A 27,865-nucleotide genomic window follows, 5' to 3' on the forward strand; every position below is an offset into this window, starting at 1 on the left:
ACCTTTAATCTCAGCAATCAGGAGGCAGAGGTAGACGGGTCTCTGGGAGTTTGAGCCAGCCTGGTCTAAAGAGTGAGTCTAGGATAGCCAGGCCTACACAGAGAAAAACTGCCTCTAAACCAAACCAAACCAAACCAAACCAAACCAAACCAAACCAAACCAACCAAACAACAATAACAATAATGTTGTGAATAGAACTAACACTAACGCTATGGCAGTGAGACTGGAGCCGCCTTGGAAAGCCAGGCAGGAATCTTAGCACCGTAAGCTACGACAGTCAGGGCCACACAGAGAAAGCTCGTCTCAGGGGAAAAAAAAGATGATCCAAGTGTAACAGGGCTCCAAGAAGCTACCAAGCAAGCTAATTAAACAACAGGATGCAAGGGAAAACCTTATCAATGGACTGATAGGAAAAACCAGGTTGACAGTATTTCTGAGAGGGGAGAGGTAGGGATGGAGTGTCAGGTCAGAGGCACAAAGATTCTTGGCCATAGCTGCCAGGGGCTCAGATGGTTCTATGAATAAGAGAAGGAATACAGATAAGTTCACATAAGAAGTAAGTAGAGAGAATGTCACAAACCCAGGTCGTGTCTCAGGACAGCAAGTGATCAGGGTGTGACTAGGGGCTGCCTCTCTCTGCCTTCTAAGCAGTGTTCTCTGACTACTGAGCCAGGCAGGTCACCATGACCTTCCTCCATGATACTCCTGTGCAGCCTCCAGCCTGGGGACCACCACACAGCCATTAGAATAACGGTTTTTTGTCTGTTTGTTTGTTTTTGTTTTTTGTTTTCAAACTAAGAGCAATAGACTATTATTGAGTCATGAAAAGAAACCCAGCATGGATCCAAGCTGGAACCTAGGAAAACATTTAAAACAGGAAGGAGCGAGAAGGATGATAACCCAGGAAGTGTTGGTCACATGACTTCAAAGTCCAGCAACAGGCTGGGGAAGCTGAACTGGGGAGTGGCTGCTTATCGAGATAGGCTTGTCTCTTTAGGAGGGTGAGAATACTCTGGAACAGTGATATAACAAGAATTATTAGAGCCAGCCCAGGCCCAGGATCAGTAAAAAACCCTGCTTCAGACTGACTCGGGCCATCCGATGTCCTCTGCTGGTCTGTGTGTACCAGATATATTTGTTAATTTCACATCCTGTAATTTCACCTCAAATTGAGATTCCCCTCTGCCAGTTGGGCCTGGGGATAAGCCTGCCTGTCACCTCAGCCACTCAGAAGGCTAAAGCAGGAGTTCAAGGCCAGCCTGCTCAGCCTGTGAGTTTGTGTCTCAAAATACAAGCTGTTTTTATTAAGGACTGGGGAATGGAGCTCGGGGGTTGAGCCTGGAACTTGGGAGGCGCTGGACTCAACCCCAACATCACAAAAGACAACCAAACTAAAGCAAACTCCAAGTTTAGGGCTACATGGGTCAGTGAGGGGGTCACACCTGCTTCTTTACCGAAACCCTCAACCCCCACTGCTAGACACTCAGGTTGTTTCCAGACAGTCGCTGTTTTTTTTTTTTTTTTTGTTTTTGTTTTTGTTTTCTTTCTTTCTTTCTTTCTTTCTTTCTTTCTTTCTTTCTTTCTTTCTACAGGGCTTCTCTGTGTAGCTCTGGCTATCCTAGAACTCCCTCTTTAGACCAGGCTGGCCTCAAACTTAGAGATCCACCTGCTTCTGCCTTCTGAGCACTGGGAGTAAAGGCGTGCACCACCACTAGCCTATCATTGTTATGAACAGTTTTTATAAATGCCTGCCTGGCCCCACCTTGGACATTTCCTTTGGTTCTGTCAAGTACACACCTGGAGCTGGCAGTCAGCCATGCATCCTTCATCCTCGGGGATGCCTAGTGCCCTGTGTTGGCCTTTCCAGATGTTTGGAGCATATGGGGTTGGGAGTAGGGGAGTGGCCTCCCTTGTGGCTTAGTACTGAGTGTGAACATTCCCTTCAGCCCCGCTGCTGACTTTAACACTTCCCTGTCTGCTTCTGGCCTTGGGGGGTGGGGATGGGAAGCACTGTGAATATCAGGCACCCAGGGTTCTGTATAATTGAATTCCAGGCCTTGCTACTATGTCTCACCCACATCTGTAGCCCCTGACTAGCATTCAGTAGGAGGCTGGCAGTGATGGTGGTGCACACTTTAATCCCAGCAATTGAGAGGCTAAGGTGTCCCAGTAAGAGTAAGGCAGAGCTCTCTGAGTTCAAGGCCAGTCTAGTCTACAGAGAAAGTTCCAGGATAGCTGAAGCTATACAGAGAAGTCATGTCTTAAAAAAAAATCACGAATGGTTCAGAGGATTAGCTGGTAGGTAAACTGCTGGGCATGTCCCCTCTCCTGTGGCCTCTCCCAGGGACAGAGCGGGATCTCCACAGAAGACCATTCAGTGGTACATTTTCCTTACGGGACTTTGCAACTGGAACATCTGCATGGATCCACCACTAGGGGGCAGCAGACACCGTGCAGTGAGGTGGGAGGCCTGAGCCCAGCATCCTAGGATTCTAGGCAGCCAAGGTCTACACTGCAGGGTGTAAGTGTGCACCTTGGGCCTGGCCATAGAAGCCCCCAAGCCAGGGGCAGGGACAGTCACAAAGCCAGAGCCACTGACTGCAGGATCGCAACAAAGAAGGTGGCTTTGACTCTAAGGCTCTGCCCACAATCTTCTGTGCACCTACCCCTGGCTGGTGACCTCGCCTGATCCTCCCACGGCCTTCAGAAAGGAGAGCTAATATCATTCCTGTCTTAAAGACGGGAAGAGGGAAGCACAGAGAGGCCAAGTCATCAGCAGAAGGCCACACAGCTAATCAACAGCTGAGCCAGGATTTATGGCCAGTCCTGCTATCTTGTACTGTAGGTCACAGCGGGAAGCATACCAGCCCGTCTAGGATAGTGGGGGGGCTTCCTGGAGGAGGTGACGAATAAGAACATGAGTGAGAGTTGGCTCGATGTCCTGGGTAAGGGGATAGTCTCAGGGTCCAGGAGTGGGCTGGGACTGGAAGAGTCCAGGGAGAGGTGTGGAGGGGCATGAAGACTCTGGGCCCGGATGTCTTGCTGAACAGCTGAGATGTTGAGGTGGGGGCAGTAGTGAGACATGGGGGATACCCGTGCAGCTGCATACCTGTGTTTGTGCTCCAGGCAGGCCCTTCTGGGGCCCTGCAGGTTACAACTGGCCTTGGAACATTCTGAGATGACAGAAGTGATGCAGGCAAGGGTCAGAGGTCATGGGCTGAGGCCATACTTACCCCCCTTCTGAGACTCAATCTCTTTCTTGGCCTGCTCCAGGATACTCTTGATGGCGTCATCCGAGCCCGTCTCAGGTGTGCGGATTCTCGGGGTGATGCTGCCTGGGGGAGGCACGAAGGTGGCGGCTGTGGGACCTGCAGGGGGCGGGGCCAGGTCCTGGATGTGGGGCCTGCAGGGGATGGGGTCAGGCCCTGGAGGTGGGGTCTGCAGGGGATGGGGCCAGGCCCTGGAGGTGGGGTCTGCAGGGGATGGGGCCAGGCCCTGGAGGTGGGGCCTGCATGGGCGGGGTCAGGCCCTGGAGGTGGGGCCTGCATGGGCGGGGTCAGGCCCTGGAGGTGGGGTCTGCAGGGGCAGGGTCAGGCCCTGGAGGTGGGGTCTGCAGGGGCAGGGCCAGGCCCTGGGGGTGGGGTCTGCAGGGGCAGGGTCAGGCCCTGGAGGTGGGGTCTGCAGGGGCAGGATCAGGCCCTAGAGGTGGGGCCTGCAGGGGCAGGGCCAGGCCCTGGGGGTGGGGTCTGCATGGGCGGGGTCAGGCCCTGGAGGTGGGGTCTGCATGGGCGGGGTCAGGCCCTGGAGGTAGGGTCTGCATGGGTGGGGTCGGGCCCTGGAGGTGGGGCCTGCAGGGGCGGGGTCAGGCCCTGGAGGTGGGGTCTGCAGGGGATGGGGCCAGGCCCTGGAGGTGGGGTCTGCATGGGCGGGGTCAGACCCTGGAGGTGGGGTCTGCATGGGCGGGGTCAGGCCCTGGGGGTGGGGTCTGCAGGGGCAGGGCCAGGTCCTGGATGTGGGGTCTGCATGGGCGGGGTCAGGCCCTGGGGGTGGGGTCTGCATGGGCGGGGTCAGGCCCTGGAGGTGGGCAGGAGGATATGGACCAGATTGTCCTGGGGTGGGGGTGTGTGACAAATGGTAGGTGCTGTAGTGACTCCGGCTTTGAGGCTGGGGCTGGAACTGGGGCCCTGTGCGTGCTAGGTCACTGGTTAGCGTTTTAACAGTAACGGACCAGGATGATAATGGTAACAGCTGACACTTCTTAAGCAGTTCAGCCATTCCAGGGCCACTCTGGATCCTTTTAGCCTCTCCCCCAGTGGCTGACAGGGGGAAACTGAGGAACTGGCCCAGAGCCGGGGCTTAGCTGCCCAGAAAGGGCTGCAGAGTGAGGGAGGGAGAGGTGGCCCAGTGCGGAAGGGAGCAAGGTCACGAGTCTTTCCCTCGAAACGGGGAAACCAAGGCACAGGGTGGTAGCTCACCCACCCCGGGTCACCTACGGCTCTGGATGGTGGTGGGGCTTCTCCATGGCTCACCTCGCTGCCTCACCTGGATGGTGCGCAGGGCCAGCACGTTCTGCTCATCCGACAGGAACTGCTTCATCTTGATGAAAGGCTCCTTGCCCTTCACCGTGAGCTTACGCCACGGCTTGGGCCGTGCCAGGATCTCACTCACCGAGCCCTGCGAGAGTCCCAGCACGTAGTGGCCGAACACACGCTGGCCGATGTTGTGTTTGAGCAGCTGCTCCTTTACCTGGAAGGCGATCTCAGCCGTGTCTAGCTGTTCCTCCTCTGGCCCAGCCCCGTCTACAGGCTCCGGGGCCCCGGTGGGCTCAGGGCCGGGCACTGAGGTGGCAGGAGCAATTGGAGGCTTGGCACCGCCATAGAAGGCCGGTGGGAATGCCATCAGGTTGCCGGGTTCCCCTTTGAAGGCAGCTGGGCCTATCATATGCTTGGACATTAGTGGGTCCACAGCTAACCTTTCCCCCGATGCCAGGCTGGGGAAGGGGGACAGCGAGAAAGTCCTTGGCCCATCAGGACCCAGGCTGGGGCCCAGCAGGGGCTGCGCAGGGCTTGGGGACAGCGGGTCTTCTGGGCCTGGTGGAGGCGGAAGCTGAGGAGGGTAGGAAGGCTCCGTGCCCAGTGAGCCTTTGATAGAGTCATCCTCCGAGGGGTCCTCCTCTAGAACACCGGGGGATGCACAGACAGACAGACAGACAGACAGAGGTGTAGAGAGGCCAATGGCAACGGAGGGGAAGGATGCACAGAGGCAAGAGAGATGATTAGAGAGGGAGAGAGAGAGCATGGGGAGAGGGGGAGAGAGAGAGACAGAGCAGGGGCAGGATATGGGGTAATGGGGGGACAGGATGAGGCAAAGGCTGTAGGTCTCAGAGGCCATAAACACCCATGCTTGGTGTTGCCTCTCTATATTCTCGAACCCCACCTCCTCGGACCCCCTTCAAATGCTAGTTTGTGGGACCCATCTGTGACCCTTGAGGATATTATCCTAGCAAGCAGGAATGGACTCACAGTCACCCCAGGGGTCTAATGCCACCGTGCCCACTCCCTTAGGCCACACAGCACTTTCCATTTAAGAGACAAATAATGAGCCTGCCTTCTTGGCTCCAGGGTCACAAGGCTACAAGGCCACATTGAGCCACTTGTGAGAAGAAGGGCAATTTTAAGCTGTGGGCCGTGCCCGGGGGGAGGGGGTGCGGTTTGCTTCTAGGGGGGGTATAGACACCTCCCCCTCCTGACTCCTGAGTCCTTATTAAAGCACCACTATCCAGCTAGAGTCAGGGTCCAGGGAAGCCACTGGGAACCTTGGGTCTCTGTCTGTGACCCCGAACATGGGAAGTATCACCCAGCGGGTGCTCAGCCCACATCCCTGCTCTGGATTCTTCTGCCTCGTGGATTGCAGTGACCCTGGGGCATGAAGAAGTCCAGGGGCACACCTGCCCAGCCCTCAGCCCAAGTGTCCCCTCAGGGTGTTTCTCATCCCCCTACCAGAGCTGGTCAGCAGCGCAGACTTTTCCAGGAGGAACTTCTGTGAGGGGAAGAAGGCATCCTTGGCTATGAGCAGAGGATCCTCAGGCTTGGCCAGCGCCTGAGGGGAGGAGAAGCAAGGCTGAGACAGTATGGTTAGGTGCAGGCTCAGGGGCCAGCCAGCTTTGGGGGACAGAGATGGCGGCAGGTATATGTACCTGTGGGAGGCTGCAGGTGCTGGAGGCCAGCTTCATAGCTCTCAGGATGCTGCCAGAGAAAACAGAGGGGCCTGAGGTCAGCAGGCCCCAACAGGGGGAGAGGACCCAAGTGGGGTGCTGCCTAGGCCTTCCCTGCTTCGGTCGGATTCTTCCCAGGTGATCTTGGGTCTGTGGGCTTATAGCATACTTGCCTTTTTTCCCACCCCCCACCAAGACAGGGTTTTTCTGTATAGCCCTGGCTATCCTAGAACTCTCTCTGTAGAACTCCACCTGCCTCTGCTTCCCTGCTGGGATTAAAGGCATGCACCAAGCAGGGCGGTGGTGATACACGCCTTTAATCCCAGCACTTGGGAGGCAGAGGCAGGCAGATTTCTGAGTTCGAGGCCAGCCTGGTCTACAGAGTGAGTTCCAGGACAGCCAGGGCTACACAGAGAAACCCTGTCTGGAAAAACAAACAAACAAAAAAAAAAACCAAAAACAAAAACAAACCCGTGCACCACACCCACCACACCAAGCCATACTTGCCTTTCTTTTTTTCTTTTCTATATTTCATTTTACATATGGTCTCATGTAGCCCAGGCTAGCCTCAAATTCATTATGTAGTGGAGGCTAGCCTTGAATTCCTGATCCTCCTGCCTCTACCTCCCAAGTACTGGGAATAAAGGTGTCCAGCACGACCAATCTGTTCTTCCCTTTGTCTCCTCTTTCTGCCTTTCTCCTTGATTTCCCTCACACCCTCACCCCTTCTTCTCTCTTCCTCTATAGTTCTAGGGAAGGGACCTTGGGCCTTTTGCACACCACACATATCCTCTGCCATTGGGCCACCCTGCCTTGTGGTTTTAGTTGGACAGAGGTAGAAACTATCAAATACATATTTTTCCAGAAAGTTCCAAAATGCAAACATTGGATTTGCCTGGGACTGCACACCGGGTACTAACGTGGCCTCACAGGAATGGAGGGATGTGCAGTCACTGTGCGAGGAATCATGGGAAAAGAGAGGACTAAGTCACAGGAGGCTGTGCCTGGGTTCCATGCAGGACACTACCACGGTCCTATCAGGCCCAGGCTTAGGCGTCCCACCCTGGTGACACCAAGGGTCAGCTGTCAACTGAAAACTGTGCCAACTGCAGGCCTGAAGTTGCATGTTCCAGTGAGAGGGGTCTGGTGAGCCCCACATGCCCACGGCCTGTGTTTATGTGTCCCCAGTTTCCACATGGTGACAAGGTGACTACTTCCACATCTTCATGGAAAAGGACCAGAGTGCTGGTTTGTTTCTCTGCCAACCTGACATAAGCTAGAGTCTTTTGGAAAGAGGAGGCTATCACTGAGAAGATGTCTCCGTGAGACTGGTCTGTGGGCAAGTCTATGAGGCATTTCCTGGATTTAATGACTGCAACAGGAAGGCCCAGCCCCTCTACAACCAAAGTGGTCCTGGGTAAAGGCTGAGCAAGCCATGGAGAGCAAGCCAGTAAGCAGCACCCCTCCATGGCCCCTGCATCAGCTCTAGCCTCCAGGGTCCTGCCTTGGCTTCCCTGGATGATGGACTGGAACCTGTAAGCTACAAGATGGCCCTTGTTGGTGCTTTATCATAGCAACTAAAACCAAACCAGGACAACCAGTTTGTTTTGTTGAGGCCCAGGTTGGGCTGCCAGACCTCTTGCCTCAGCCTCCTGAATGCTGCACTAGTTAGCATTTGTCACCATGCCTAGCTCTGACTGGGCCAGTTTTGTTGGAGATGTGGACCCCAGAGTGCCCAGCTGGGAGAGGAGGTAAGGGCTTTCTAAACAGTCTCTGCCAGCACGGTACCTCAGCTCTGTTTTAATCTCTTCATAGTCAGCCTGGGCCTCAAGCTTTTCTTGAAGTTTCTGGAAGACAAAAGGGTCTAATGAAACTGCCCCCCTCCCCACCATGCTCCCCAGCCCACCACTGCCCCTGCCACCCTGGGACCTGCCTCTATGGCCTCCGACTTGGCCGCTAGCTGTCGCTCCAGGTCTGCGATTTGGTTGGCTGAGACCTCCTCCAGCTCCTGCAGGGAGTGCCGCAGCTGCTGGGCCTCCTTCAGAAGCCTTAGGATCTCTCTGTCCTTGGAGGCCAGTGCTGCCTCCAGCCGGGGCCCTGAGCACAGGGCGAAGCTCACCTTCTCCTGGGGACAAAGAGGTCTCTGAGGGAAGGGAACGTTCCCTCTGGGGATCTGATACTGTTGTGTGCCCTGCACGGTTCCCCCTTGCAGAAGCCATGCTTCATTCAAGACCTTTGTTGTCAAAAGTACAACCATGGCTGGGTGTAATGGTAAAACCTCTGCACTCTGGAGTCAAAGGCAGGGGGATAACCACAAGTTCCAGGTTAGCCTGAGCTACCTCGCTTCAAACAAAAAACAAGCAAACAGACACAACAAAACAAAATAAACCCCCAAAGCAAAAAACAAAACCTGGAGGTGGGGGGAAGTGTTTGTTGGTAAAATAGGTGCCTGAATTTCATCTCTGGAAGTTGTGTGAAAAAGCTGGGCGTGGTTGTGGAAGCAGAGGCAGTTGGAGCTCCCTGGTGAGCCTAGGCTAATCCATGCCATTCCAGGTCAGTGAGCAATCCCATCTCAGAAAAGGGGGTGGATAGCCTCGGGGAACAGCATCCAAGGTTGTCCCTAGGCTTTAATACACAGGGGAACACTCAGGTACATGTGTGTAGCCCCATATGTATATATGTATATGTACACACACATAGAAGTAAAAGTGGGAAGGGACTTAGCAAAGGCAATTCCAAAATAGGCTTGGGGTTCTGGGTCTGTCGACAAGGGAAATGACCGATCTAGGGAGCCACTGACCCTCAGAGCCAGAGCAGACACCTGGCAGGCAGCCACAGGTCACGTTACTGTGGCATCCCAGTTTGTTCCACACCTGTCACCCATCTGGGGTCTTGGAAACTGCCCCTGAGTCTCCGTTCCATCTATGACAAGGGACAGGCTGCTCTCAGGATCAGTTACACAATCTAAGAAGTACTTAGGAAAAAAAAAAAAAAACCAACAAACTCTTCACACACACACAAAAAAAACAACCCCGCCACTACTAATCCAGCTTTCTTCCTTGGAGATAAATGCCAATTAAAACAGGAAGCGGATGCCATTAATACATTAAATTAATTAGCATCAAGTGCCACTGTTGTGCTCGGAGAAACTGCTTCCCAAACCAGCCAGGGATTTCAGTGTGGCTGCTTAGCCATTTGCAGGCTCCTGGGGGTTAATTAAGAAATACCGGTGACTCCTCCCCAGGTGGCCAAAGCTCCCTGTCTCTCCAGACACGCTTCTGTGGGACAGTCACCTGGTAAATCACCAAAGACTCTTGGGACACAATCACATTTACCTTCCAGGATTCTCATGCAAACACACACACACACACACACACACACACACACACACACACACACAGAGCGAAGAACTTTTCAGCCTTGGAAGACCCATAGTCACTGATACACATCACACCAGACACGCACACTTGTGGGCACAAGAGGTCATGAACTCTGATGAGCAGAGAGCCAGACTCTGCTCACGGTCACAGCCAAAAGCACTGGCTCTTTCCCACTGAGCCGAGCAGTTCTCTCCATAACCTTGTGAGCCAGTGAGGATGGGAAGGAAACTGAGGCACAGTCCTCGTGGGCAGACACGCAGGCACACAGTCAGTGCTACAGGTTGAAACACCGTCTAATATACAAACTGAAGGAGTTCTGTGACCTCAGCGCCGGAATGCTAAGGAAGGCGGAAACCACAGGTACCTCTTGTGATTATGTAAGGAATCAAGGAATCGTGTGACTCTAACCATCCGGCGTGCAGAACCCCAGGAAGGAGGCTGATGGTGTGTAAGACATAAAGGCAGAATTGAGGGTCGTGACAAAAGTCCTTAGGCAGGCAGTGACCCCAGGACCCTTGGGGGTGCTAGCCAGGAAAAGGAGAAAGATGGATTGATCTCACTCCGTGACCTCGGGGTTAGTAGCCAGGACTGGCTCTTTATAGCACGTTGCTGGCGGAAGGGGCAGGTCGTACCGGAGTCACCTGTAAGTTTTAGGACATAAGGGCTGAAATACAAGCCCTAAGCCTTCTTACAATCCCTGATCAGGGCTGAAAGGTCGCAAGGGACCACCAAGCACTGAGTGTTCAACAGCACCCTCTGGTGGCCACCACTCACAATGTCCCGTTGTCCAAATCCTGGTGCACCCTGCAACGGGTGGAACCTTCTTGGCTGGGGAACAATTCTGGCCTTCCCAGGCCAGGTAAGGGAGGCATCCCAAAGGAAGACACTAGGCTTTCTGTTAAACAATAGTCAGCAGAAGCTTGAACACTGAAAGCGGTGCACACACAGCTGTACCCTGTTGATACAACAGGTGGCAGTGACTTTTTTTTTTACTACGCTGACCTTAACAATGCTCTCTGCGTACAGAGACCCGTGCATGTGTCCCTGCTCACATCCACAGTGGCCCTCCCAGTGACACCCACCTTTTCCTATGTGCAGAGACATGGGCTTTCCCCAATCTTTCCCTCTGCCTCCCCCACGTCCCAGGTGCATTCTTACCCCACTGGGTCCCTGGGGGGAACAGCAGGCCAGGCGAATGGAGTTGTTGACCGATGCCAGCTGCTCCCGAAGGCTTTCCACCTCCCGCTGGGCAGCCTCTGCTCGCTGAGGAAGGGAAGAGGGGAGCGGATGAGAGAGAGAGAGAGGAAAGAGAGAGAGAGAGAGAGAGCTCACAAGAACCCTCTACATCCTGGATCTCCAGGGGTCTAGGTTCCCACAGTCCTGAATGCAGGCAGGCCGGCCCGGGAAGCCGTCACTGAGCCCCAGGGTGGGTACAAAGGAAGACCTGCCTCACCTCACCTTTCCTGGTGAGATGGTATTACTGAGCAGAGGCTACCATGGATGGCTCTAGGAGATGCTGGGCTACCTGGGACCCCCCCCCCCAAAAGTGAGAACATTCCATCTGCCAGGGAGGGAAGGGCCAGAAGGAGCTGTCTGCACCTGTCCAGTCCCATACTCAGGCCTGTGTCCGCTCTCAGGCTCTGGACCTAGACTGTACACTAGAGACGGGATCTGCAGGGGTGGTCCCGGTTCGCTGGCTGTCACAGCCTCTGGGTGAGTCACTTGGCTTCTAAGGCCTCGGTCTCCCTTTTACAAACTGGAGGGTGTTAAAAACATCAGAGGATGGGCTGGAGAGATGGCTCAGTGGTTTAGAGCACTGACTGCTCTTCCAGAGGTCCTGAGTTCAATTCCCAGCAACCACATGGTGGCTCACAATGCCCTCTTCTGGTGTGTCTGAAGACAGCTACAGTGTACTCATATAAAAACGAATGTCAGAGGAGGCCCTAGTGTTCAAAGGAAGAACAGGCACATTGCTAAACAGAGTCGGGGGTAGAGCTTAGCTCTATTCATGTGATTTACTTGCTTAACTATTCCAGGGTCTTCTATGGTCGGGCTAGCTTTGAACTTGCTAGGTAGCTGAGGATAACCTTGAAATCCTGGTCCTCCTGTCTATCACAGGTTTGTGCCATGCCATCACATCTGGCTATGATCTTTTTTTTTTTTTTTTCTCAAGCCCATATCATTGGCAAAGAGCTGAACACTTGGACACACAGTGATGGTGACCTCATCATCAGACAGCCAGACTGGACCGTGCAAAGGTAGGATCGGTTTGGCCCCGTGCGCATGTCTTGAAGGCATAGAACCCTTGCCCAGTAACCCCACTTTTGGGGAACTGGACCCACACATCAGCTTCTGCACGTGTGAGACAGTGTCTGAGGTTAATTGTGAAGGTGTTAGGAGTGGGCATTAACTATAAACAGCCATCTAGGGTGGCCTGACTAGAGCAGGCTCAGCCATCTACAGCCCACTAACTGCTCTTATAAATAAAGCTTTATTGGCACACAGGCGTGCACACTCGTGGACACAGTGTACAGGTTTTCCTGCCGCAGTTGCGAAGTTGCCTCTTTGCACACAAAATGTGGTTCTCACAGAGCTGAAATATTTACCCACCGCTGTTTGAAGCGGAATCTGGTGTCCTGGATTAGGTAAAAGTGTGCCGGTGGGTACGGACAGATATCCACCAGAGGCAGGTAGAGCCCGTGAGGCTCATGTGGGTCTGCTGGCTGGTAAATGGGTGGACATCTCTGGAAGAGAGCCCAGAAACTGGCCAGACAGGTTGCTGGGACAACGGGCACTGCCTTGGGTCTGCCCTGACTCATCTTTTCTGAATTCGGAACCATGTAATTGAATTACCTATTTAAAAGTATAAGCTAGGGCTGGGCAATAGCGGTGCTTTTAGTTCCAGAGGGAGGCAGGAGCAGGCAGTGCTCTACGAGTTCAAGGCTAGCCTGGTCCAAGTTCCAGGCCAGCCAGGGCTACAGTGAGACCCTCTCTCAAAAAACTGAAGCCACTAAAAATGCTATGTAATTGATATAAACGGGGGTCTGTAGCGACAATTTTGGCATTTTGGTTTCTTTGAAAAATACAGAAGCATTGTATGAACATGGTTTCATTTTAACCCCAGGTGCGGGATATGGCGCTGCCTCAGATTGTCCACAGCGGCTGACTGTGATTTGCCTCGTGCTCTAACAGGGGTGTAATTTTGCCAGCTGTAGATCGATTCTGTGATTGTGTGATGTTTGGAATTCTGGGAGCTTTTCAGCGGCTATATAAATGGTAGGGCCCTGAGAAGTAGAGTGGGTTGTTGGTTGCTTGCTGTTAGTCACAGTTTGTTAAGTCATCGTGTGCAATGAAGAAACAACAAGAAGAAATTGGATATCCTGATGGTGAAGACTGAATGTATCCCAAGGAACTCTACACCCCGAGTCAGCAGGAAGTTGTCTCTAACAATAACATCAGCCCCTTCCTCTCTGGCCTCTTTTCTCTCCTATCTAGTCTTAGGGGCTTAAAAGGGAAAAAGGGTGGAGAAAGGCAGGTGGAAGAAAGAAGAACCCACAAAGTAACAAATGCCAGCAGAGGGGTCATTTAATGACCACTAAAATAACATGGCTGGAGGCATGGCTTAGCTGGTAGTATTTGCTCAGCATGAAGAAAGCCCCGGGTTCCAATCAGCAACACAGTTTATAGAAAGTATAAACTGGATGTGGTGGCACACACCTTTAATCCCAGCACTTGGGAGGTGGAGACAGGAGGATCAGGAGTTCAAGGTCATCCCCAGGTACACTGCGATACCAGCCTGAGATACAGCAGATACCTGCCTCAAAACAAACAAAACATTCCAACCAATCACAGGGGCAGAAGCCAAGAAAGTCACTATCACCACTGCCCTGACCCTGCCTCTCCTGGGTGGTCACTGTTCCTATGGGGCCCAGGGCAGAAGCTCAAGAGGTCTTAGTAGCCGGGCGGTGGTGGCACACGCCTTTAATCCCAGAACTTGGGAGGCAGAGGCAGGCGGATTTCTGAGTTCGAGGCCAGCCTGGTCTACAGGACAGCCAGGGCTACACAGAGAAACCCTGTCTCGAAAAACCAAAAAAAAAAAAAAAAAAAAAAAAAAAAGGTCTCAGTAGCCTGCACTGTGCCCACAGAGACTGGCTTCAGGGCCTTTGATCTGAGGGACTCTGCCACAGGGCCTCCTGCAGTGACTCAAGCAAAATGACCATGTGCCTTGCCAAAGGTACTGGCCTGCTGATGTTGGGGTTCTCTCTGTACCCACAGGTGGGTAGTTAAATACTCGGTAATAAAGGTATTGTAGGTCCTTCCTGTGCTGTTTCTCAGCTGTAACATTTCAGGGAGCTTGGCAAGGTCAGAAAGCTTGGGTCCAAATACCCCCCAACCCAACCCAACCCAACCCTGGGCTGGGTGCCCCACTGCACCCTCAACCCTGCTCCCACCCCTCAACAGGAGACTCCTGCTTACTGCTCACCTGATTGGCCTTCTCCAGGTTCGTCATGATCAAGCCAACCTCATCGGCCCTGAGACACAAAGGAGAGGGGCCCTGAGACAGGCTGGCAGCTTCCACACGTACCTCTACCCACAGTGCAGGGCCGTGGAAGCCGCCCTCCACACTCCCCAGAGAGAAAACACACTGGGCGGGGAAAAAATCCTGACTGCTGGGAACTGGGAACTGGGCCTCAAGACTCCCCCTACCCCTCTTTTTTTGAGACAGGGTTTCTCTGTGTAGCCCTGGCTACCACGGAACTCTCTCTGTAGACCAGGCTGGCCTTGAATGCAGAGATCCCCCTGCCTCTGCCTTCCGAGTGCTGGGGTTAATGGTGTTAATCCCAGTCGGGTGGTTTGTGCCTACTGTCTGCACAAAGCTCTTCTTAAAGACAGCCCAGGGCCCAATCTCTGGGGACCTACAAACGGGACTCCCTCACTGAGTACCCTTCCCTTTAAGAATCAGCTCCTACAATGCTCCTGCTGTGACTCCCTGAGGGGGTCTACTGGACCATTTCCTCCAGACTGTGACACTGGGGACTGCCTAGCTTGCTGGGACCCTGGGACCTGGGGGACACGACTGGTCACATCCTTGCTTTGTGCATCCTTGAGGCCTTCGCTGGCACAAATTGTCTACTGCCCGAGGTGCACTTCCTAGAGTGTCATCTGAGGCTGCCTTCCCCGGGCCACCCCTGCCTTCTCTCCCTGCCTCCAGCTCTTGCCTTAGAGAAGCCAGTTTCGTGCTCAGCACAGTGTGAGCACACAGTAAGTGCTCAATAGTGTCTGTGAGTGGATTCATCATAGCCTTTTACTGCCTGGGTCTGCTTTAAGGACAGGGTGAAGAGTTCATGTCCCCCCCCCCACCAGGGTCATAGCATAGCACCAGATAAACAGTAGGTGCTCAATAAGTGTTTATGAAGTGAGTGATGTCTTAAACCAGAAGAAATGATCTTAAACCAGAAGAAATGATTGTACTCCGAGTCATTTAGATGCTGCCGCTTGGCCTCCATTGGTTGTACTGGGAAGCTGAGGAATGTCTAAGGGCACCTGGTAGAACCAGAGGTCAGGAGTCAGGGGTCAAGGGTCAAGGGTCAGGGTGAGGGTTGAGGCTGTCCAGTGGCCTCACTCAGGTGGATCCAAGGGTATTGTGACTCTGGTGCGTGAGTAGAATGGGACAATGGGTCAGGTGCACGCCTGGGGCTGAGGAACGGAGTTGCTCAGAGAGTCAGAAGGAGGAGGCCTGTATGGGGCAGACTGAAGGAGGAGGTGTCCCCAGCTCACTTACTTGGATGCAGCTTCCTCATCGTATTTCTTCCTCAGCTCCAGCAGCTCTGTCTGTGTGGCCTTTAGCGCTGGGAGGGGAGAAGGCCGGGTGAGGAGGGGCAGCTGGGTGGTCCCACGGGTCCCCTCCCTCCCTCACCTTCCTCCCCCTCCCCCAAGCCGGGAGGCAGGGGACTCTTAGAACCTCAGGAGTGCAGAGAGCAGAGGCTGTGGCCCTTCAACCCACCCCAAGCCAGCCATGGGGACAAAGCCAGGAGATCCAGGTCTGTGACCTGCTGGCTAAGATTTCTCGAAAAATCCCAGTCTTATTGTTGGTTTGGTTTTTAGGGACAGTTTCACAACGTGGCTAAGGCTTGGTGTAGAACATACTAGGTAGCTCAGGCTAGCCTTAATTCTCCTGCCTCAGCTTCCTGCCAGTTACATTGAGAAGTTTGGGAGGTAGGCTTCTCAGGCAGTAGCCTGACAATCTGGCTCTACCAGGTGCCCTAGATAGCATCGCTGACATGGGCGTCACAGCTTAGTGCAGGCCACTGTCAAAGCTTCACCCCATTTGGTTCCACCCCGGCTTCTGACCCCATTTCTTTCTTTTCTTTCTTTCTTTCTTTCTTTCTTTCTTTCTTTCTTTCTTTCTTTCTTTTTTTTTTTTTTTTTTGAGACAGGGTTTCTCTGTGTAGCCCTGGCTGTCCTGGAACTCACTCTGTAGACCAGGCTGGCCTCGAACTCAGAAATCTGCCTGCCTCTGCCTCCCAAGTGCTGGGATTAAAGGCGTGCACCACCACCACCCGGCATGACCCCATTTCTTCCCTCTGTCTTTGGCCACACCAGATCTATGTCCCCAAGTTCATTCTTTCACTGGCCACCCCCCACTCCCCACCCCCACGCTGCTCCAAACCACTTGAGGGCTGCCACCCTAGCCAGGGCCATACCTGAATGTAACACCTTGATTTTCTCCTCTGCCTCCCCCAGCCTGGCTGCCAAGGTGACGTGAACTTCTTGGAGGCCCCTGCAGAGACACAGGGCTGCTCGGGCTGCTTGCTGGGACCTACCTGGTCCCGCCATAGTGGGTGTCACAGGGCCTGGCATGTCACCCCCAAAGCCTCCCTGGTTTTATTCCCGTTCCAAAGGTCATTCCGCTGCCTGTGGAGGGAGCTTGGACCCTCAGGGGCCCTTGTGGGACTGGAGGAAGGTTGCGCACACACAGAGCTAGCCAACAGGAAATGAACCCTTGACCTCAGATATCACTTCCTTCCCCTCTGGCTACTCTCACCTCCTGGTTGCTCCAAGCTGGCTCCTACCTCAGGGCCTTTGCCCAGCCTCTTGCCTCAGTCTGTCACACCCTTCCCATGAGTCTCACTGACTGAGGACTTTACCCACCCCTGTCCCATGCCCTCCCTGGTGCACTAGAAAGACCACTCCATCAGATCTCCCCGCTCTTGCTGGTCTTTTCCTTCACCATTATATCGATGTGGCTTGCCTTTATCCCCATTCCTTCCGCCAGCCCAACTGGGTGCTAGCTTAGGTGCTGGCGGACTCTCTGGGTAAGACTGACGTCTACCGTCCAATCATGTTGCATCAAGGGGAAGGCCCTTGATGAGGCTGGTGGGCCTGGCATAACCCTCTGACAATCTTAAGAGCAAGATAATGAAAGTAGTGGTGTTCCCAGAGCTAGAGCCTTGCCTGGGTTCTGTTACTGCCACAATTGAACAAGAGCTTCGTGAACTTATGACCCCAGAGAGTTGTCTTAATATATATTAAAAAAAAAAAAAAAACCTAAACCAACAAAAATATCTGTTGTATCTTTCCTCTGGATAAGGCTGATGAATGTACCCATTCCCCAGACAGGGCAACTGAGGCTTGAAGAGTCAGGTGTAGGGCCAGTCTCAGAGTCCCTCACCCTTTCCCATCTCCCTCCTGCCCGTGACTGCCCCAGGTGAGCTTCCTGGGCAGCCTGCCCTGCCTCCCTCCTCACTTCTGTCTCTCGGCCTCATCCTTCTGCAGCAAGGTGTCTGTCACGAGGGTGTCCTCGGGACCTGGCAGGTGGTTACCGTTGGCTGGCGTGTGCCCGGTGGGACACGTCCCCTCGTTCTGCTCTGCGGAAGACAGGAGGACCACACTCATCACCCAGACAGCTGCAGGTAAAGGCAGGCCTGGACCCCTGGGATCAGCTCCTCAGCTTATCATGGGGGTTGGGGGCGCAGGGACCGACTGGCCTGCAGGCTAGCCCGCTCACAAAGTGTGCTGGCTGGGTTTTATGTCAACTTGACACAGGCTAGAGTTATCAGAGAGAAAGCCTCAATTGAGAAAATGCCTCTATAATACAGGGCAGTGGGCCAGCCTGTGGGGCATCTTCCTAATTAGTGATTGATGGGGAGGGTCCGGGTCCCGCCCACTGTGGGTGGGGCCATCCCTGGGCAGCTGGTCCTGGGTTCTATAAGCAAGCAGGCTGAGCAAGTCAGTAAGCAGCACCCTCCATGGCCTCTGCATCAGCTGCTGGCTCCAGGCTCTTGCCCTGTGTGAGTTCCTGTCCCGACTTCCTTCCATGATGAACAGTGTTGCAGAAGTGTACGCCAAATAAACACTTTCCTCCCCAACTTGTTCAGTGGGGTTTCACCATAGCAGTTGTAATCCCGACTGGGACACAAAGCCAAGCTCTCAAAGTTCCAGCCGTAGCCAGCATGCCCACCCCCCCTCGTCGTTATCATTGTCGTTATTTTTAAAATTATGCTAAAATATATATAAGATTTACCACCTAAACCATTTCCAGTTGACACCACAATAGTGTCTGTTTGCACGCTTGTGTGTGTCAGGGCCAGAGGAGTTTCCCCAAATTCTGGGGGTTCGACAAAAGCCAGCATTTCTCGGGAGCTTGTGGAGCTGGTCCCCCTCTACCTAAAGGAGCCATTTCCCTGATCACGGACTGAAGGGATAAATGACTACCTGTGCATGTTAGCACAGCGAGGCTCATGCTGGCCGCGGGACTCACACTGGCCTCCAGGCTCCCGCACTGGCACAAGTACCTGTTACATGTTGCACAGTCCCTATGGTGTCCCCAGCTCTTCTCGTCCCCAGCTCACGGGTTTCCCTGCTTCCAGCCACTCGTGTCCTTTATAACCCTGGCATTTTGGCTACACTCCCTCTTTGCTCTCTTTCTCTCCCTCTTGGCGCCCCCTCCCTCTCTTGGTCTCCCTTGTTCTGCGCCTGCTTCTCACTGGCCTTGTCCAGTCCGCTGGCCACGTTCAGTCTACTACTTTCTCTCTCTGCTCTGGACTCTTCCAGATGCTCCTGGCCACTCCCTCCCTTGTACCTACCGCTCTCTTAACCGTACCACGGAGCGGTCATGTCGTCAGTTTATACAGCTTTTATTTAAACTTTTTTTTTTTTTTTTTTTTTTTTTTGGAGACAGGGTCTATGTAGCTCAGGCTGGCCCTCAGCTCAAGGTCCTTTAGTCTCAGCCTTCCGAGTACTGGACCGTCCAGTCACAGTGGTTAGCACTGCTCTGACTGGATGTGCTGTGTACAAGGCGACAGGACCTGAGATTGCAGCATCTGTGACCCTGCTACCGAACCAAGTGTCACCAGAGGCAGCAATGCCCAGATCCTGTCCTGCCCCCCCACCCCAAAGGCTGCTCAGGTTTGACTGAAGCTCTGACATCTAGGTTTGTCCCCAGCATCCCGCGGTGGCATCATCAGTACCTCTGGCACGGGGTGGCTCTGGGCACCTCTTCCACGAGATGTGCACGTCTTGTAGACGCTGCCCACTGGGGTCAAGGCTGGGACGCTGCAGTCTGTCGGCTACAGTCCGCGCCACCTCAAATGATGGGACAGGGTCTGCAAGGAGTAGGAGAGAGACAGAGGTAGGAGGATGTGGGGGAGGCTCCATGGGGCTCAGACACCCTTCCAGAAAGCTGGGGGGACTGTCTGTAGGAGCCACTTGGAGTCACTCCGCTGGCTGCAGAAAGCAGACCACATTTTCTTTCTTTTTAAACTTATTTTAAAGATTAATTTTTTTAACTCTGTGTGTGTGTATGCACATGAGTGCAGGTGTCTTCAGAGGCCAAAGGTCAGAACCCCTGGAGTTGGGGTTACAGGTGGTTGTGAGCCATCTTCCGAGGGTGCTGGAAAGCTAACTTGGGTCCTCTGCAAGAGCAGTACATGCCGAGCCGCCTGTGGTGGTCACAAAGGCTCATGTGATTGACAGCTTGCTTTCCAGTTGGTGGAAATGTCTGGGAAGAATTAGGGGGCATGGCCTTGTTGAGAAGGTGTGGCCTCTCTGAGGAGGTATGTCAACAGGGGTGGGCTTTGAGGTTTCTAAAGCACATCCATCGTCCTTGTCTGTCTGTCTGTCTGGACGTCTGTCCATCCATCCATCCATCCATCCATCCATCCATCCATCTGTCCATCCGTCTACTTATCTATTGTTTTTGAGACAGGTCCTCCCTATGTAGTACTGGAACTTAAAATGTAGTCCAGTCTGGCCTTGAACTCAGAGATGCTCCTGCCTCGCGAGTGCTGGGATTAAAGGTGTGCACTACCATGCCCAGATGCCAGGCCCAGTCTTAGTCTCTGTCTGCTGGACATGGATTAAGATATAAAGCTCTCAGCTATTTCTCCAGCACCATGCCTGCCTATTGCCATGTCCCCCCACCATGACATTAAGGGACCGACCCCTCCCCTTGCCCCAGTCCCACAGTGTTTTAATTGGCATGTAACTGACATCAACTATTATGGCAGATGCACAAAGAGGCCCCACATAGTGACCACATGTCCAGGGACACAGAGGCAGTGGACCCGCTGTGGGGACCAAACTGAGCAAGGGCGCCCCCACTTGGTGGGACTTGGATCCCACCTGTCCAGCCCCCTGTGGTCTTCACACTTCCTGATACCCTTCACTCCTTATATCCAGTAAAGCCTTCCTCCCTGGCTGGCTGCACTGTGGGTGTGTCACACGTCCCAGTTAAGTAGAAAACCCACAGGAGGATAAAGCTCTGGCCAGCCTCACCGCCTTACACACCACACTCCAGAAGCCCAGGGGAAAGACGCCTCGTACATGATGGATCCCAGCATAGGAATGGCCTCCACAGTCCCCTGTGGCTGGCTGGGAACCAACCCATTGTCCCATTAAAAAAAAAAAAAAAAAACCTGAGGCTCAGAGAGTCGGGTGGTGTGACACTGGGTCTCTGATGGGATCTCACAAATGTGGCTGGTCCTAGTGTGTGCAGTCTCGGGAGGTGCACATGGTGCTAACAGAGGTGTCCTGGACCACAGGTCCTGAGGCCCCAGTTCCTTCTCATTCCCTGGAGTCCCCTTTCCTATGGACTCACCTACTTCATTCTCAGGATTCCTGTGCCGCTTTGATAAGCAGATGTTCCTCTCTGTGCCTTACCACAGATGGCAGCACCCGGGGGGGTGGGGGCAGGACGTGTGATGAAGCACATAGAAAATGGTCAACACAGCCCCCACCCCCCCACCTCAGAACATACAGAAGCCCTAACTATTCCTTTTTCATGACACCCCAGTCTTGACCTCAGAGGCTCTGCACAGGAGCACCAGCGGAAACATGCTCCCTGCCCTTCCCAGACGCTCAAATGCCACCTCCTCCAGGAAGGCCTCCATACTGAATTCATCTAACACAAGAACAGACCCTGTGCACCCTTCACAGGTCCAGTACGGTCAGCCTCATTTGTCTGTAAGTCTGTCTATCTCCTTATCCCTTGGTGGGCAGATGCCTGAAATGGATGCTGGGATCACACCCCTCCTTGCCTCTCCCTTCTTCCTGAACCTGGCTGAAGCATCACAAAGCCTAGCCTGATACATTTTTGCTTGGCAGAAAGACTCAGGTCGTGCCTGCATGGGGCACCTTCCGGTCTGGCTGGAACAAGGCGGCCCCTTGGTTTGTTCTTCTGTCTCCCATTAGCTTAGGTGGCGGGGAGGCTGGACGTCGTCGCTGGTACTGAGGTGAGCAGGTGTGCAGGACTTGGCAATGGCTCTCCTCTGTCAGCACCCCCACCCCCAACGCCTGTCATTAGGCCGTGCCTGCTCAGCGGGGTGTGCCATTATGCCTCCCCGGGCTGGTGTAATTATACATTGACATAATTAACCCAGCAAGTGCATTAGGCAGGCCGGCTAAAAATTCATCTCTAATTATTTGTTGTGTGCGTGCTAACAGGCCCATCTGCACAGCCTTTGTACAACACGAACAAATTAATTTACAAGTCTAGATTTTTTAATAAGTTCAAGGAATTGCTTTCTATTGTGGCCTGTTTTTTTTTTTTTTTTTTTTTTCTTTCTTTCTTTCTTTCTTTTTTTGAGAAAGGAAGAAAAAAAGAAAGGCACCGGGTGTTTGCAGGGGTCAGGGAAGTTAGATAAACACGGGGGTGGGGTGGGGTGGGGTGGGATGGGGTGGGGGTGGGCGAGCACAGGCTGAGGAGGCCACAGGAGACAGGAGCTTTCCAGCTTGGGGCTCAGGGGCCCTGAAGGCCAGGTCAAAGGACCACACCAGGGCAGGAAAGGGTTCCTGTCACCTGCTGTTCACAGAGGCCAAGGACAGCCCTTTGCCCTCCTTGAGGAGTTCCTGGCTGGCTTGTGTGTCTGCCCCGGCCTCCCCCACAGGAGAGGTGGGAGGAATGTGGGCGGTTCTTACTGCTCGGGAGATGTTAATGGGGAGATTAAAAACAAGATACCAGGGGCACACGCCTTTAATCCCAGCACTTGGGAGGCAGAGGCAGGCGGATTTCTGAGTTCAAGGCCAGCCTGGTCTACAGAGTGAGTTCCAAGATAGCCAGGGCTACACAGAGAAACCCTGTCTCGAAAAGGATTACAAGTTCAAGGCCCGCCTGGGTCATATCATAAATGAAGGGGGGGGGGCGGTTATGGCTCAGTTGATATAGCACTTGCCTCCTGTGCGCAGGTGCGTTTCAACCCTGGCTCCCCATAAACTGAGAGTGACGGCGCATGTTCAAGGCTAGCCTGGGCTACATAGGACCTCGGGTAAGAAGAAAAGGCTGGGGATGTGGCTCAGTGGCAGAGTGTTTGATCCTCAGCACGACGTAAATGAGTGAGAGACAGGGAGGGAGAGGTGTGTGACTCAGGGTCGGAACAGCCCCCCTTTCCTGTGTGGCTTTGCCACATTGGAGGGGTGAAGCAAGGCCAGTGGGAGGGGAAGAGTCACTGGGGGGGGGGGTCCCAGGGTCCCATGTCTCTCCCCAAACCAGCCTTTAATGAAATCCTCCCAGCCTAGGACTCTCACTGCTGTTGATGGGAGGCAAGAAATGGTGTGTCTCTGTTGCACAGATGGAGAAACTGAGGCACAGGTGACGGAACTTCCCCAGGGTGAAACAATGGGGCATGGACATCCCTCCCCAACTCCTACCCCCCCAACCCCACACCCAAGGTAGATCTCCAATCTCCAGGGTAGGACCACTGAGAAAGTTTTTTGAGGCAGAGTCTCTCTCTCTCTGCATCACTGGAGATTTACTATGTAAACCAGGCTGACCTCAAACTCAGAGATCTGCCTGTCTCTGTCTCCAAGTGCTGAGATTAAAGGTGTGTACTACTACAACAGGCTGTGAGGGGGGTCATTAAAATTCCTCACGCCTCCATTCCAGAGAGTTCAAGGCTACCCTAGAGGAAATGCAGATGGGCCAAGATAGGAAGCTCAAGGTCCAATCTGACATTGGCTGGGAAAGTAGCTTAGGGAGCCTTAGGCCTCAGTGATGTCTGACTTCCACAACTGTGGGGCGTAAGCCGCAGCCACAAGTTCATGGCCGTTGATCCTGTACTAAGTGCCAGGCATGGCTCCTCCTCGGGCCATGCACTCCCAGGGCCTGCTGGGTGCTGAGGAAGGTTTGGGCTATGGGAGGGATGAAGGAGAGGAGAACCCTGGCCTCCTGCAGCTGCTGCTCAGAAGGGATAGGGAGACAAGAGAGAGAGTGCATGTCAGACAGAATGGGCTCATGTATAGGCTGGGTAGGGAAGACCTGTCTGGGGGTGACAGTGAGCAGAGCCAGCCTAGTGATGAATGAAGGAGAATGTTCTAGTCAACAGGCTGTCCCTGGAGAAACAGCCCAGGGCAGGTTGAGGAAGGGAGGCCACTCCGGTCCCCATTCCCGCCCAACTGCCCCCTGCCTGCATAGAACTTCTACCATCTTGCTGTCCCAGTAACAAGGTCTCACAGGGCCCAGTTACCGATTAGGGTGTGGGGCTCAGAGAGGTCACTGGCACACAGGTGAAGCCCCTCTACTCCTCTTTGCCTGGGACACCAGGCAAGGGATACAGTGAGTGAGGAGAATGATTGCCTCTCCTAGTGGCCCCTAGAGTTCGGTAGGGCCCATTGGGGGTGGGGTGGGGGGACAGCGACCCTGGGGACACAGGAGCTTTGTGATCTGAGATTTCTCAAAAGCAAAAGTGAGGAACCCCCAAACCCAAAGTGTAGGACCGAACAAGCTTGTGGATAAACCGGATCCCTAAAGAGGGAACCACCAGTGAGGGAGGAGACAGGTGAGAGTGGGGGTAGGGTGGCTCAGGGCCATGGCCTGCTCTTTGATGCATGGGTGGCAAATAACGGGGTTGGGGCAGCCTTGTAAATAACAGGGAAGGCCTGGCCTGTGCACCTGGTCACCTGGCCACCTGGCACTTGGTCACTAGCTGATACTCATGGTGGGAGGCAGGGGCTGGAGAGACAGGGAGAGAAGTGTGGTCCTCCCCTCCCTCTGCGTCCACCCGAAGTGGCACACTGAGGATTTTTTGGGACGCCGTAGCCAGAAGGCTGGCCACGCGGCTGCTTAGGGACATATATGCAGAAGCATGCACACGCTCCTCCAAGCTTGAGCCCAGGCAGCAGCCTGCTCCCATCTGGGCTCGGGCGGTGGCCGTGTGGGTGGCACAGAGACTAACTTCCATTCAGAGTCCTAACTTTTCCTTAGCAGATGGGCACATGTCCTTTCCTCTATGACAGCCATGAGCCTACTGGCTCCTTCTCCCCACAATGGCCTATGCTGGCTGCCTCAGAGGCCTCAGAGATGGCTGCGATGTGGGTCTTCCTCCCCGGCACTGGGCATTGATGGGGACAATGGCAGCCACTGTTAGCTGAGCAGCTACTACAGGCCAGGCGCTTGAGACTCCATTTCGTTAAAGGTGGTAGGAGATAAGCTCATCTCTCCAGAAGAGACAGCAGCCCAGAGAGGGACAGCCAGTTTCCCGGGCACAAAACGTGTGTCATAATGCAAACACGGCTCCATGTGGGAAGCGTGTGGAACCTCCCCGGGTGGAAGGAAGAGGTCTGTCTTGCTCAGCACCATGCCCCTGTGGTAGGAGAGAGGCCAACAAACAGCAGGTGCTTGATATTTGCCAAATGAGGGGCGCAGGGGATGAGTGTGTGCCAGGCGGCAGGCTGGGTGTCCAACAGGCCCATGGAGATGGGGTACTGCTGCCCACAGGCCTGGGAAGGGGCAGGCTTCCTGGGAAGGAAGCAGCAAAGTGGCAGAGAGGGGTCTGGCCTGTCCCTGTCCCCAGGGTCCTTCTTCCTCTGTCCCCTCCCCCACATTTGCAGCTCTTTGCTTCCCTCAGCTCTGGGGGTTCACACAGGGGCTCTGCTAGTGAGAGCATCCTTCCAGCTAGAACCTCCCCATCGCCCAGGACAGCTCTACTAAAGGACTGGCTGTGACACCTTGCCCACTGTGCGCCCCCTCTTTCCACAGCACAAATCTCCGATGGCCATTTTCCCAATGTCCTTTGGTTTTTCAAATAAATTCTGCATCCAGGGTGGACATTGGGAACCACAGGTCTTAGATTCCAGCGCTTCTCTGCTGTGTGACCTCCAGCAAGCAACTTGACCTCTCTGAGTCTAGCTTGGAGCAGGTGTATGAGTGTGTGTGTGTTGGAGGGGCCAGTGAGTTTGTGCCTGTGAGAAGCTGGCATGATGCCTATCACACAAACATACCCAGAAATGTCTGAGCAAGATGGCACCTGGGCCTTCCATCTGAGCTCAAATGAAGTATTTCTGTGGTCTTATGATTCCTTAGGAGTGCAAGCATGAAGGGAAGGGAGGAAGGAGAAAAGGAAGAGAAGGAGGAGGGGACTGGAGGAGGACAAAAAGGAGGAAGAGAAGGAGGAGGAAAAGGGATAGGAGGAGGGAGAGGAGGAGGGGAAGAGGAGGAGGGAGAGGAGGAAGAAGAGGAGAGGATGTAGGTAGGGGAAGCAGGGGCCATCACTGTTCCCAGTTACACTAAAATCTCTTTTCCATGGAGGTGAAGGTGGCTTGATCACTAGATGGCGCTAAAATTAGTCATTTGGGACAAAACTCCTAACTAGCGATTTTATCTCCTGCTTCCATCACAAATACATTTCACACGGCTTAGATTGAAAAATCTAAAAGATCGCAAGAATGCTCAAAAAAAAAAAAAAAAGCAACTCTAACCTTCAGGTGAGAGTGTGTTTAAAAATAGGACATGGAAAGAAAGATTTGGTAAGATTCTCTACTTTCTAGAAATCATTGCTTGAATGTCTACGAGGTACGATATATAAGAGAGGCTATGGACGAAGCTAGAAAGCAAAAGTCAGTTTAACAGAGAAGATGCCAAACATGTCTACTGGTACCAACACCCCTATCCCTAATATACAAAGAGCATCAACAAATCAACAATAATTAAGTCCTGCTATAAACGGAGAAACAGCACAAATGGTCAGTCAACTTACAGAATATGCTGCATGACAGCACACGGGGTAAAGAGTAAATAAAGAGCCGGGCAGGCCAACCAGGGGAAACAATCCTGTCTGTTCTGCTCACAGGGTCTGGGATCAAGATGAGGCTGCAATGTGCTTCCCTTCCCACATCTTCCTCTCTCATCCAAGGAACCCCGTGTCGGGCAGCGTGGGGAGGGGCTCAGGACGCCCAGGAATAGCCACATAAGAGACAGAACCACACACTGAGGCTGCTGGGTCTGGAGTCTCACAGGGAGGACCCGGATACATGCTGGGGAAGGTGTGGCCAGATGCAGGCTCAGAGGCCACTTCATAGAAGTTGACACGGGATGAGATGAGGCACCAAAGGCAGCTCTCTGTCATCCACTTGCCTGTCCTCTGAGCTGAGGGCGTGTAAAGCAAAACCTCCTTCCTTCCTTTTTTTTTTTTTTTTTTTTTTTTTTTTTTTTTTGGCTGGAAGGTGCATTAAAAACCCAGAACCTGGCCAAGAAGCTCTCCCTTCCCCACAGACTCAGCACGAATGCAGTTCCCCGTGTCCTAGACAGGTAACGACCCTGTGAGATCCACAACGGACGGAAGCTCGCATCCCTTGGACCCCGACGTCCACAGGAATGTTCCCTTAAACGCCCTCACGCACGGAGCATCCAACCCTCAGGCCAGTCCACCAGAAGGGTCTACGACCCTCTCTTTTCTAAAGACGCCAGAGACCAGAGAGGGTGGAGGCTCCGGGCTCAGGTCATTGAGGACAGAGTCCCAACTGTGTCTGCTCCTGCAGCAGAAAGCTTCTTCACTCTGCTTGTGGTCTCACCCCGGAAGACACTTCGGAGCGAGGGACACCTGCAGGGAGTTTCAGAAACCCCAACAAAACCCAAGAAGCCATTTGGGCCACTCACCTGCCTTGCAGTGGGCTCAGCCAAGTGTCCACGTGTCCCCCTCAGCCTCCCTGACTCTCTCTCTTCCTCCTGTGCCCCCTTTTCTTTTTCCTGTGTTCTAGTCACCGGGTCCCCAAGTTCTCCTGCTGAGGCCGGGCCGGGTCCCCCCACAACTTGGCTCGTGTGCAGTGAAGACATCGGCTGTCAACACGGCACGCTGAAGCCAAGGGGTTTAAATCAAGTCTTCTCTCACAACAATGACATTAATTACGCTTTTAACACATTTTACTGGTTTTTTTTTTTTTCTCACTTCGTGCCACATCTGTGCGAACAATATCCGAAAGATTTACGGTTTTCTTCCATAATTACAGATACACGGACTGCGCACTTATCAAAATAGTTGCTGAGTAGTCAAGCCTGCGTCTCGCTGCCTGCCAAGGACTCGTGCTGGCAGCAGCCACTCATAGAGACGGAAATGTTGAATCAGGACTTGGGTGGGGGGGACTGCGACAAATAATTTGCCTGTCAAGACATAGACCAAAGAAGAGTCGGTGCACGCCGGCTGCATAGGGGTGGTGTGTGTGTCTGTGTGTGTGTGTGTCTGTGTGCGCGTGCGCGCGCTCTGAGCCCCCCAAAACCTCGGCATCTGACATTTGCTTCTCGTGTCTGCAGATAACATTTAATGAGCACAAAAATTCGTCTTCCCGATTCCCCGAAGAAATCATTAAAACACTGTGTTATTCTTAAATGTCTCGAAAATGAATTACAGCCCCTGAAGGAGCTGTTTGTGGGGCTCGCCTCCATCCGTTAAGGCTCCTTGTTTTCTCGCTCGTGACAGCTGGGATGTGGCATCCCGTCTCTCCTCCCTTCCTCCCCCTCCTTCACAGGAGGAGACCTGGGAAGTCACAGCCATGGAAGTCAGCA

The 27,865-nt window shown here is 53.5% G+C and overlaps 1 protein-coding gene and 1 long non-coding RNA gene across 14 annotated transcripts in view; one reads left to right on the plus strand and one right to left on the minus strand.

Moving 5' to 3' along the window:
• The window catches only part of Cux2 (cut like homeobox 2), a 191,166-nt gene that overhangs the window by 12,002 nt on the left and 151,299 nt on the right, over positions 1 to 27,865 (minus strand). For 8 of the 13 annotated variants that reach the window (XM_076922734.1, XM_076922732.1, XM_076922730.1 and 5 more), the window contains 12 exons: positions 19,065 to 19,199; positions 17,342 to 17,462; positions 16,299 to 16,375; positions 15,377 to 15,443; positions 14,078 to 14,126; positions 10,753 to 10,857; positions 8,148 to 8,339; positions 8,003 to 8,061; positions 6,197 to 6,245; positions 6,000 to 6,120; positions 4,530 to 5,174; positions 3,234 to 3,368 (listed from right to left, as the gene is read on the minus strand). In XM_076922734.1, the coding sequence (XP_076778849.1) occupies positions 3,234 to 3,368; positions 4,530 to 5,174; positions 6,000 to 6,120; positions 6,197 to 6,245; positions 8,003 to 8,061; positions 8,148 to 8,339; positions 10,753 to 10,857; positions 14,078 to 14,126; positions 15,377 to 15,443; positions 16,299 to 16,375; positions 17,342 to 17,462; positions 19,065 to 19,199 (1,755 nt within the window). The remainder of the gene's footprint in view (positions 1 to 3,233; positions 3,369 to 4,529; positions 5,175 to 5,999; positions 6,121 to 6,196; positions 6,246 to 8,002; positions 8,062 to 8,147; positions 8,340 to 10,752; positions 10,858 to 14,077; positions 14,127 to 15,376; positions 15,444 to 16,298; positions 16,376 to 17,341; positions 17,463 to 19,064; positions 19,200 to 27,865) is intronic. The other 5 variants (XM_076922742.1, XM_076922741.1, XM_076922739.1 and 2 more) reach the window with 4 other exon arrangements.
• LOC143437729 (uncharacterized) lies at positions 7,706 to 27,670 on the plus strand. The gene is made up of 6 exons (XR_013107043.1): positions 7,706 to 7,965; positions 11,768 to 11,852; positions 17,371 to 17,507; positions 20,888 to 21,057; positions 22,279 to 22,358; positions 26,157 to 27,670. It is a non-coding gene; the product is annotated as an uncharacterized LOC143437729 (long non-coding RNA).

Source organism: Arvicanthis niloticus, chromosome 24 (genome assembly GCF_011762505.2).
Source record: "Arvicanthis niloticus isolate mArvNil1 chromosome 24, mArvNil1.pat.X, whole genome shotgun sequence".
NCBI lineage: Eukaryota > Metazoa > Chordata > Mammalia > Rodentia > Muridae > Arvicanthis > Arvicanthis niloticus.